At 47.2% G+C, this 11,260-nt stretch overlaps 4 protein-coding genes across 9 annotated transcripts in view; 1 reads left to right on the top strand and 3 right to left on the bottom strand.

The window, feature by feature from the left end:
* The window catches only part of LOC103393483 (zinc finger protein 883), a 15,869-nt gene extending 11,818 nt beyond the window's left edge, over positions 1 to 4,051 (bottom strand). Inside the window, exon 1 of the mRNA XM_025064620.1 lies at positions 3,884 to 4,051. The gene's annotated coding sequence lies outside the window, so the exon portion shown is untranslated. The remainder of the gene's footprint in view (positions 1 to 3,883) is intronic.
* LOC103393431 (RNA binding protein fox-1 homolog 1) overlaps positions 1 to 11,260 on the top strand; it is a 363,631-nt gene that overhangs the window by 91,835 nt on the left and 260,536 nt on the right. The window lies entirely within an intron of this gene.
* On the bottom strand, positions 4,366 to 7,998 carry LOC103393446 (tetra-peptide repeat homeobox protein 1). The gene is made up of 3 exons (XM_008330414.3): positions 7,593 to 7,998; positions 4,769 to 6,026; positions 4,366 to 4,434 (listed from the first exon to the last, which is right to left on the bottom strand). Exons 1-3 carry the CDS (start codon positions 7,815 to 7,817, stop codon positions 4,424 to 4,426), a joined length of 1,494 nt encoding a protein of 497 aa, XP_008328636.1. The 5' UTR covers positions 7,818 to 7,998; the 3' UTR covers positions 4,366 to 4,423.
* Positions 8,342 to 11,260, bottom strand: part of jmjd6 (jumonji domain containing 6, arginine demethylase and lysine hydroxylase) — a 4,324-nt gene continuing 1,405 nt past the window's right edge. Inside the window, exons 3-7 of the mRNA XM_008330413.3 lie at positions 10,948 to 11,260; positions 10,246 to 10,532; positions 10,002 to 10,137; positions 9,562 to 9,700; positions 8,342 to 9,412 (exon numbers count right to left, since the gene is read on the bottom strand). The exon at positions 10,948 to 11,260 is cut by the window's right edge and continues 31 nt beyond it. Coding sequence (XP_008328635.1) covers positions 9,278 to 9,412; positions 9,562 to 9,700; positions 10,002 to 10,137; positions 10,246 to 10,532; positions 10,948 to 11,260 — 1,010 coding nt within the window. The 3' untranslated portion in view covers positions 8,342 to 9,277. The remainder of the gene's footprint in view (positions 9,413 to 9,561; positions 9,701 to 10,001; positions 10,138 to 10,245; positions 10,533 to 10,947) is intronic.

Here is an 11,260-nt window from a genome sequence, read left to right as displayed (position 1 = left end):
GGTCACACTTGTGAGGCTTATCACTTTGGTCAACCATGGGCCTACGTCCATCGCCGCCAACGTCTCGGCTGCCTCCCGTGACCCCGCCGCTGACGCCGTCTCTCCCGGACATCCCTTTAGCTCCATTCAGGCCCTGCTTGCTCAGCGAGCCACCCCGGTTCTTACCGGGGCACAAGTGCGTGATAAGGTGGTGGCGATCAGCAAAGAACATCCCACAATCAACACAGATGTGACTGCGGCCATCCATTTTATCAGTGCCGTTGGTTGAGCTGCCTCCGATACCTGGTTGCTGTCCATCTGGCCTCTGAGGGCCATGAACCAGCTGGTGATTTAGGAGGTCTTGCTTTCGGGAGAAGCTCTGGCCACAGGTGGAACAGATCATTCTCCAATCTCCCAAGTTGGAAGGCCCTGGTCCTGTTGGATTATTCGCATGGCTGCGAAGATGGCTGCGGAGAGCTCTGAGGCTAGCATAGTGGTTGCCACAGACAGAGCACTGATACACTTCTCCATCATCTTCATCGTCCTTGTCATTGCTGCCCATTCTCTTGCCTCCGTTCTGAGAGTACTGACGTTGGCTGCCACCCTCTTTCAGACTGCTGGAGCTGTGGTAGTTCATATTCCCCATGAAACCGTTTGACAGGTTGGCCTGTGGCGGCGGCGGTGGTTGCTGCTGCTGCTGCTGCTGACCATGGCGGGGACACAAGTGTGACTTAATGCCAGACACGTCACTGTACATCTCACCACAGTCGGCGCAGACGTGTCTGTCGGCTTGACGGTGTGTGGAGCTGCTCTGTGAGAGTGAGCTGCCATCAAAGCGATCATGGAACTCAAGTGAGTCCAACCCACTGCTATGTCCGCCGTCCGTAACAAAGTGACTGGCATCACCAATATTTCCTGGCAGTGTAATTGGAGTTGTGGCACTACTGCCCTCCTGGACGTAGCTCTGCTGGGAGTCCAATGTCAGGGGCTCTGAAGACAGCCAGTCACTGCCATCACTGCCAATGGACTGACTGGATGTGCGTCCCTTGTGGCTCCGCAGGTGGCTATTAAGTGCTGCCAGGTGAGGGTACTGCTTACAACAAATAGTGCACTGATAGTGACCCGTCTGGTGACAACGTTTATGATTCACCAGACTTCCCGCATGGCGGTAGCTTTTTCCGCACTCCCCACATTTAAAGCGTCGTTCACCGTCATCTGGAGAATTGGCCTGGGGCACACGGCCTCCAGATGGAGAGGATACGGAACCCTGTGACCCAGAGCTTAATGACTCAGAGTTTAGAATTGAACTGTCCTGGCTGTGGGCAGCAGGGTGTGGGTCGTGGGTTAGATAATGGACCTTTAAGGTCTCCAGATCTGGGTGTCCTGTGCCACAGTATGCACACGTGTAGATTGGATTGTTGACGGGGGGTCCCATAATTGGGTCGTAGGGATTTCTCTTCTCACCGGGAAGAGGTGGCAGAGGTAGTGGGTCACCCAGAGCTGGCGTGTAGGCTGGCGTTCGAACGGAGCTCAGATTATGAGGCATGATGCCTGGAAAACTACGTGGCAGGCCGAGGGAGGTGGAGGCCGTGTTGTGTAACAGGATGTGCTCCTGGAAATCTGCTTTGTTTGGTAGTGCCACCTGGCACAAGTGGCAAAAACAGGAGGCGGTGTCTTCGCTCTGGGATGACTGAGAGGCAGCGGTGCTGCTGCTGCTCACCATTGATGCACCGGGGGGTTTGAACTTTGAATGAGTTCTCTCGTGGCTGTTTAGGGCAGCCAGATTGCTGAATTGTTTTACACACAACGTGCACTTAAAATTTCCTTGTTGGTGACACTTTTTGTGGTTCACCAGAGATCCGTGATGTCGGTACGTTCTGTCACACTGATCGCACTTGAAGGGTCTGTCCCAGGCGTCGTCAGATTCAGGGGAACTCTTCTTTCTGTGATCGTCTCTCTCGTTCCTCTGAAGGACACTATGTCCCATACCACTGTGGTTCAGGTTTGAACGGGCGAACCCCCCTGGGAGGTCCTGGGTGAGACCGTAGTCTCTCTCTTCGTGGCTTGCCTCTTCGTGCACTTCCTCGCTCTCCTCTTCAGGGTGTGCACAACTGGGAGACAGGGTATGGATGCGGAGGTGGTTCTTCAACGCGACGGCGTTGGGCAAGGTGCGAGTACAAACGGGGCACTGGAAAGAACCCACTTCGTGAGACTTTTTGTGGTTGGCTAAGCTAGCTGCGTGTTTGAAAAGTCGGCCACACTGTTCACACTCAAAACGTCCACTTGAAAAGTCAGATTGCTTCCGGCTGATAAGGTGCTTTCATATGTTCTAGAAGACGTGGAGTACTGGGGCAGACCATATCACATTCTTTACAGGGGAATCCCTTGGCACGACTCATATCATGCTTTGCCATAGTACGCCAGCATAAACCAGGAGGAAAAATATCACGGTTCACAACAAAGTGATGAACAGTGACGTGCTGCAGATGCTGCGGCGGCCATTTTTCCCATCATTTCAGATCCAGCCAAACAGGGCCCACCCTGGTGGTGGGGTCCCTGTGGGGGGGGGCGGGGAGGGGTCCACAGCAGCCAATGAGGATTCACTGCGGAGACATAAGAAAAAAAACAAAATCTGGTCAATTAACAGGAAACTAAGTTATACAAGTTATATCTTATTAAAACTGTGTTAAATTCCACTCATTCTACTCCAACGAGTGATTTCCCATAATTCACCAGGCTACAACGACACTTTCTACCCTGGAACCAAACTTGCACTCCATCTCAAACCCGAAATAATCAAAAGTTTGACTAAACCTCTTTGGTTTCTCACATCCCCATCCCTGCATCACAGCAAGTAATAAAAAGTTTAAGAAAAATAAGTTTTTGAATTTTCTACCCTTTTGTTTGTTTTTCATTAGAATGTAGATGTGGATCTCAGTTCAGATGGAGAAGTTGTACCATTTCAACTATAGGGATGTGTGTTGACAGTTTAACCGGGACATTTTTTGTTTTGTTTTTTTGCATTAAAAAACACTATGCTGTTTGATGGATCATCTCCAGCTGTTTGTCAATATTGCAAAAATATTACGGCTTTCATTATCAGAGGAACAGAATCTCAGCTCCTCGCTGTGATGATGGCTCCTGACCTTGGCCCGTCTCCTCCTCCTCCTCCTCCTCCTCAGCTCCAGCCTCCGATTCACTTCACCGGGACAAAGACGAGCATCATCCCCGACACGCGGCCATCATCTCCTGTGAGCCGCTCCACGACTCAGCAGCTGGAGCGCGGCTCAAACGCCGGTTCGTGAGCGCGGTGTCTGAGGGTGGATGTTCGGTCCAAACATGTCGGACATGACGGTGTGAGTCGCGGCCACACTGAGCCCCAGCACCTCCTGAAAATGGCTTTCAGCAGCCAACAGCCATTTTCCCCCCGATGATATTTACTTCAGCTTCGCTATGAAATATCTGTTGACGCAGCACAGAGACCCGAGCACCGCGGAGCGAGACCGCGCAACACACCAGCCTTACCCGAGATAAAGATATCGGGAGCCGGCTCTGACAAAAACTCAGAATTTAAAAAAAATAAAATAAATAAATAACAGGGTTGAGCTAAGCATTAGCCACTGGCTAATTAGCAAAGCAGCCCCCCACCTGAGAGGGAGGGGGGCGGAAGTTAACAACAGAACCATAAACAATAACACACACACAGGTAAACAACACTAACTACGCACACACCCATGCCGCGCACACAAACACGCCTGTGTTATTTTAAAGTCCGGAGTTTAGTGCCGCAGCAACAAGCGGCGGCCGCTGCTAGTGCGTTAGCAACCAGGCTAACACAAAGATGTCGACAAACATTGGGAGGAAAAGCCCCGATCTTCCCCGCGCCTCAGTGCAGCAAACTCACCCCTCAGATGGCGTCCGTGTCCGCAGGGAGAGCGCCGTGAGCAGCGAAGACGGAGCCGCGCGGATTTTCACGCTTTTAACATGCTTTTTGTTTGACTATCCTCCTCCTCCCGTTGCGACGCAGACTCTGCTTCTCTGCCCCCACCGCCGCTCACTTCCTGCTGTGGTCACAGTCGCAGCCGCCACCGGGCGGCGCTGGAGCGACGCGGTAGAACCGAAAATCAGGACATTAAACAGGGTTCAGCTTAAAAGTGGAACATTCAGGGAATTAATATTAACTATTTATACATTCTTCTATTGAAGTTTTTTTTAAAATTTGAGTTCTATCGTAATATTCACTTGACTTGCTTTTTAACAGTGTTTTTTAATGTGCATTAAATACACAATATAATCAACACTATATTTATCATCATCATTATCATGTGGCTGAAAATGATTTTTTTAAGACGTTTGACAGATGTTGAACCCCACAGAAACAGAAAAGTCGGTATGATTTTTAATGATTTTATTCTGGATTTTTCTTCTGAAGCCGAGTGAAGATTCACTCGTCAGCTGTGGAGGGAGAAGAAAAGAGGATTTATTACCTTAATATCACACACTGTCATATCTTTCTAAGAACTATTTACTATTAAATTCATTACACACATAAAACACTTTATTTAAATCAATGTATAAATCCATAACTTTTTATATCAATGTACTGTAGAGTTAGCTCTAAAGGTAAAATGATTAGATAAGAACTAGAACTTGCCTCCTCTGGCTCATTTGGAGGATTGTTAACGGCTAGTTCTTAATTTAAATGTGATTATCTGACAGACTGTCATGTGACCTGTGACTGACACCAGAGAAGCTACGTGGACTGGACCAAACAGAACAGGAGACTTACCCTGCTGGAGGACAGGTTCTGATTCAGGTTTACTGGAGCTAGAATCGGTGCCGGAACCAGGAGCACACTGGGTCACAGGCTGCAGAACATCTTCAGGAATCAGTGTAACCACGGGCTCTGGTTCTGGGATGACAACATGATCTGGTACCAGTTCTGCTTCTGCTTCAGGTTCTGTTTTTTTAACCAATGCTGGAGCCTCCTCCGTGACAGATCCAGGTTCTTCTTCTGTCTGTGGAACAGTTTCTAGTGCTGGACCAGGGACCGACACAGGTTCTGGAACAGGTTCAGGCACGGACACTGGTTCTGGCAAGGGTTCAGAACATGATACAGGTTCTGGAACAGGTTCAGGCACGGACACTGGTTCTGGCAAGGGTTCAGAACATGATACAGGTTCTGGAACAGGTTCAGGCACGGACACTGGTTCTGGCAAGGGTTCAGAACATGATACAGGTTCTGGAACAGGTTCAGGCACGGACACTGGATCTAAAATACTTTTAGGCACAGACAGAGGTTCTGGAGCAAGCTCAGAACAAGAAACAAGTTCCGGAACAGGTTCAGGCACTGATGGTTCTGCAAGTGGTTCTGGCACTGATACAGATTCTGGCAAGGGTTCGAAACATGATACAGGTTCTGGCACAGGTTCAGGAACTGACACCGATTCTAGAACAGGTTCAGGAACTGACACAGGTTCTGGAACAGGTTCAGAAACTGATACAGATTCTGGAACAGGATCAGGAACAGATAAAGGTTCTGGAACAAGCTCAGAACAAGAAACAAGTTCCGGAACAGGTTCAGGCACTGATGGTTCTGCAAGTGGTTCCGGCATTGATACAGATTCTGGAACAGGTTCTGGCACTGATACAGATTCTGGAACAGGGTCAGGAACAGATAGAGGTTCTGAAACGGGCTCGGGTAAAGAAACAATTTCTGGTTCAGGCACAGACACATGTTCTGGGACAGAGTCGGCTGCTGACAACAGTTCTGGAACAGGTTCAGACTCAGCTATAGGTTCTGGAACAGATTGAGGCTCTAGAACAGGTTCAGGCCCTGACGCAGGTTCTGTAAGAGGTTCAGAACAGGACACAGATTCAGGAGCTGGTTCTTGGACATGTTCAACGGTGCCAGCAGGTTCTCCTTCTGGTTCTGGTGCTTGCAGCTGTTGTGGAACGGGTTCTGTGTTCTCAGTGGATTGTGAGAAAGGCTCGGCTTTTTCTGAAAGAACCTCGGGTTCTGGAGCGGATTCTGATTTGAAGGAAGTCTGAAAATATAACAAACAGTGAATTGTTACTTTGATGATTACAACAACAACAACAACGACAGTTTTTGGTAGGAACATTGGAGTTCTGAGACATTTGGACCAGAGACTCTTTTCTTCCAGGACTCTCCTGCAGGTTGTTTATCAGTTGGAGTTTTCTTGTCTGGATCTTTATTCTCATCATCTCTTGTCAACCTTCTCGTCTGACAGTGAGGAGAACGGTTCCTGCAGCAGATGGATGTTTGTTCTGCTCTGGCCAAAACCAGTTAGAGATATTTTGGTTCCTCCTGCCTGGTCCTCGTGTTACTTCACGGTGTTCACATGACCCGAGCATGTTCTCCTCTTACCCACTCCAGATATTCTCGGTTTTCCACGTAACGCCAACGTTTCTTCTACAGAAACGACTCCTGCAGAGCAGCCGTCCATATATGGACAAGTCCACGAGAGGCAGAGATTTGGCCGTCGCTCGATCAAACTCGTTTCTTCTGTTCGATCTTCTCCCTGTAGGAGACGTGAGCTTGGACGGTCAGAGGAGTGGAGACAGTCGTGGACAGCCCCACACTTGTTCTACTCAGCATGACTCAGCAGGCTGAGACATCCCAGCTGTGGGAGTCGGACACACCCATGTCCAGCTAACCCCTGTTCCATGACAGACATGTGACACCATGTGGACATGCGTGTAAATATAGAAAGAGGTAAGAGACACATGGCGGCAGACACATTCCTCGGGCCTTTTAAAGGCCGCAGCTCTGAGTGGACAAACGTCAGTGACATCCATCAGAACAGGTCCAGGAACATTGGACAACTCCGTGTCTAACCTGCCATGTGTTTCCAGTTGGTCACACAACCCTTGAACCAATCCGCTGACACGGCAACAGTGACCACCGGGACGACGACAGTGGCTGTCAGTGAAAACATGGCCGCTCGCTCGCTGAGATCTAGAATCTACAAGTTTAAGGCTACGTTATCATAAACGTCATAATTTTGCCTAAGTAAAAGACACTGACCACAGGAGGCAGCGGTGGGTCAGCAGCTCCTGTTGAGCTAAAATAAATGTTTGTTTTTTTTCTCTGGTGTATGAGAGTGAGTGGCTTCTCAGAGTCAGGTTCAGGTAGGATTTTTTTTTTCACAACAGTAATATGTGAAATATTAATATTTTTGTTGTTGTCATCATGTTGTCATTGGCTTTAATTACTTACACATTGGATATAAACAGTCATATAGTTAATAAAGTTTTTATATTTCCATAAAAGTGTTACCTGCCCGTATATGTATTATACAGGTGATGAAGTAATAAGTATTGGAATTTATTTTTGGTCATATTTGATATTTTTACTAAAGGGAGAAGCAGTGGATGAAAGTTTGACTAAAATGAAAAAAAACCATTAACAAAGACCTTTAGACTCAACGGTGATCTTTCTTTATACATATATATATATATACACACATAGAAGTTTACATATATTTTAAGTTGCTCAACTAAAATATTTTATACTGGCTTTACATCAGGCAAAAGGAAATATACAAACAGAAAACAGAGTATCTTAAAGTGAAATTAAAACATTTCACCTGCTGGATGTCTCCAGTCGCTCCGCCGCGGCTCACCGCCTCAGCGGGAGCCGCAGAACTGAGAAGAAGTTGCGGCTCCTCGTTGTCTGTGTCGCCGCCAGACGACTCTCTCTTTCTGGCTGCGGATGAGGCTCCGCTCTTTGGTCGCAGCAGGGAAGCTGCGAAATAAAGAGCGAAGACAGTGAAGAGGATGGCGGGGAGGAGAAACGTCACCTCCAGCTCCATGATGCTTTTTTTCACACCGTAGAGTGCGTGTGAACAGAGCCTCACGTTCACAGATACTGGTCCACTGTCAGTGCTGCACCGACTGTCAGTGACAGGCGACAACACTCAGGTTGTCCTTTCAGTCTAAGAGCCGGCACCGGAAGAACGAGGCCTCGGGCTTCACTCCATCAGCTGTGTTCTTTCAGAGTTAAAGTCTGATTGTTTTTTGTTTGTTTTTTTTTTTGTTTGTAATCGGGATATTATAATTAAAGTCGTTTCCGACCACAGCTGCATGAAAGCACTGTGTTGATGATAATAAATATATGAATTCAATTTAAAAATGTATTTATAAAAAAAAGCATTTTAAATAATGATTTTGTCTTTAATTTCAAATCACACCTGCAGACATTCACTGTTTTTTTACCGTTTCAAAATATATATCTATATACACACTGGTGTTCAATTTTAAAAAAGATAGAGAAATCCATCATTAAAACCCACATCTTTAAAGAAAAGTCTTTATTTATTTTAAGAACAAACTGCACTTTTTTCACAGCTATGAAAACCATTTATTGGCATTGAAAGGCACAGCGTGACTAACCTGCACAGCGCCATCTCAGTATATTCAACAGATACATTCTACATTTTGGCAACGGCATCTCCCCCTGGTGGCCAGATCACAGACCACAGACTCAAAAGAACATGTTTGTTTTTTGTTTTTGTTTTTTTTCAGTCGCCGGTTAGTGCTTATTCACAGCTTAACCTCAAGCCCGCATCACTGGAGAAAGAGTCTGAGATCAGTTTAGTTTACAGTGCCCTCTGCTGGACCACAAGCATGTGTGGGACAGGACTGAGTATGCGCACAGGACAGAAATTCGATTACTTTGAAGTAAGTTTGATTTACGACTGTGAACTGAAAAACAATTTAAAAAAGAATTATATGAATAATGAGAGGAAAACCGATCAGGATAAAGTACCAGGAACATGAGCCAGTTCCACAAACTATGTCCCCTCTACCATGTGGGCGGAGCCTGAAGCACGTAGCTCCCTGATTGGTGATTGCATTTCATTTCATTTCACTACTGACCACGGCTGTGGTTTCAAAAATATTTTTTTAAAGATGTAGTGAGGATTGACGCCTGTAGGTGTCACTGGAACAAATGACAAGACAGGTTTTTAAGAAAAGCATCAGTTCTACATTCAACAAACCACCTCTCTGAACTGTTCCTTAGGAAAAGTTTCATAGTTTGAAAAGAGCATACAAAAGTTCCCAGAATCCCAGTGAACCCTCACCATCGGTACCAGCAGGAACTGGTCATTTAGTCCATGCACCACAGGCTGTGCAGACAAACAGGAAGTGACATAAATCACAGTGGTGACAGGTATCTGTCAGCTCACACCCCCCCACCCCCATTGGTAATTACTCTGTGACCCCGGGGTCAACACGACTCAGGGCTGCAGGGAGCAGGTGGAGTCAGAGGTCACCGGGAGGAGCTTCTCTCCTTGTTGACGCAGTCGTCCTGAGTGCTGGTGTCACCGTTGGCCGTCATACCACAGGTGCGTCGCTTCTTCCTACGATGGGACATTGTGTCACCGCCCTCAGAACCCGACTCCTCCTGCAGGACACAGAGTGCAAAGGCTGTTGTGATCAAAGATTGTAGTTTTCACCCACAGTGTGTACTGTATCTATAAGTGTGTGACGGATGGTTGCTGCCCGCTGACATAAAGGTGTCCGTGTGGAGGCTGTGTCAGTGTGAGAGCCTACATCAGAGTCTGAGTCTGAGGAGCTGGATGATGATGATGATGACGAGTCGCTGGAGCTGTCCGACGCAATGCCCGTGGATTCCTGCAGGTCCACTTTGTCAGCCAGGACTGCCAGCTCTGGATGCTCCTGCTTCAGGATGCTGAAAAGACACGAGGCCATCACTGAGGTGCAAGTGTGAACAGTGTCAGTTTGATTAAAAAAAAAACCCCAAAACAGAGAGGCTGTATCCTGCAGTATAATGTATGACTTTACTGTTTTCAATCCTCGGTTATACAAGCTGACCATAGGGGGCAGCATTGGGCCAGTAGTGCATTTATTGTTTGAAAAGCCCTGCTCAGACAACAAAGATTCATTTTTCTGGGTGACGATGTCTCAGCAGCTCCTGAAAACCTCAACTGTCCCTTTAAGAAACAGCCGTCCGGTGGATAACAGGTTCTTACCGATACCACTTTCTGGACAGCTTGGGTCGTCCTCGGACAGTTTTGTGCCACACGATGGGAAAGTTGGTGGTACTGGCAAAGTTCTGAGTGATGGCAATGGTGGTGTCCAGGTTGAGGACGACGTGCCACCATCCACCTGCAGAGAGTTAAAATTTTCTATCAAACAAGGGACATGGAGACGCATGTCTGAAGAGCGAGTGGAGGTGAGTGAGGTCACGACAGTCCAGACAACTGGGTCACTGACCGGGTACGAAGACCGTCTCTCCAGGTTTCTGCAGGATCTCCAGCGGCGTGTACTCCGGAGGCCAGTTGGTCTGCTGCGTCCGGGGGTAAATCACGTTGAACCAGGTAATGGCCTCATCCTGCTGGTTGCCTCCATCCACCCTGGTCACTTTGATCAACTCCCGGGGTGTGTTGGTGGGGAACAGACACCATCGCTTGTGTCCCTGGACCAGGGCGTTCCAGGCACTGGTGCCCAGTGGATCAATGTGAATGCCGGTACCTGACCGAGCCGGGCCCATCACAAACCACCTGCGTCAGAAAAGAGTTCAGAGGTCACTATTAGTAGTGGTAGAATAGTGTTATTACGCATTGTATGATGAAAAGGTTTTAGGCAGGTGTGGACAAAATGTTTGAGAGTAAGAATGCTTTAAAAAAAGTAAGAATTAATCAATATATTAACAGATTGTGAAGATAGGTAACTTTTTTTTATAGATACACTTAATATTTTATACAGTATATATATATATTTTACAAACACTTAATGTTGAATTGTTCTTCCAAGCTCAGCTGCATATTTTACAGGGAAATTAAGTGCATTATTTTTTTGGGGCATTTTAGCATATTGCATTATTTGTGCTAGTTTTGAATTGCACTGCAATTATTACATTTCTGTAAAAATCTGACTCTGACAGATATTTTTTTCTTACACAGAAAAAACCCAAACCTGTATGGTGGTCTGCGTTTCTCCCCTGCAAACTGAAAGAGGTCGTCTCTGAAGAAGACAGGAACCTCGTAGTCCTCCAGCAGCTTCCGGCGTTTAGCATGTTCACCGTAGCTACTGTCAAAAATGTAGAGCGGGCTGTCATCCCTGGTGCCCTCCAAGTATTCAACATAGTACTTCATCTTCATCTTCACCGAGTAGCCGTCATTGTCCTCGCCGCACTTAAACTTTTGGTTGCGGTACTTGCGTTTGAGGCGCTCCAGGGTCCATTTATCTCGGGCGGGCCAACTTTCCTGACAGTTCAACAGGACGACGG

This window comes from Cynoglossus semilaevis, chromosome 17, assembly GCF_000523025.1.
Source record: "Cynoglossus semilaevis isolate Cse_v1.0 chromosome 17, Cse_v1.0, whole genome shotgun sequence".
In the NCBI taxonomy this organism is placed as follows: domain Eukaryota; kingdom Metazoa; phylum Chordata; class Actinopteri; order Pleuronectiformes; family Cynoglossidae; genus Cynoglossus; species Cynoglossus semilaevis.
This window is presented reverse-complemented; position numbering and strand designations above follow the sequence as displayed.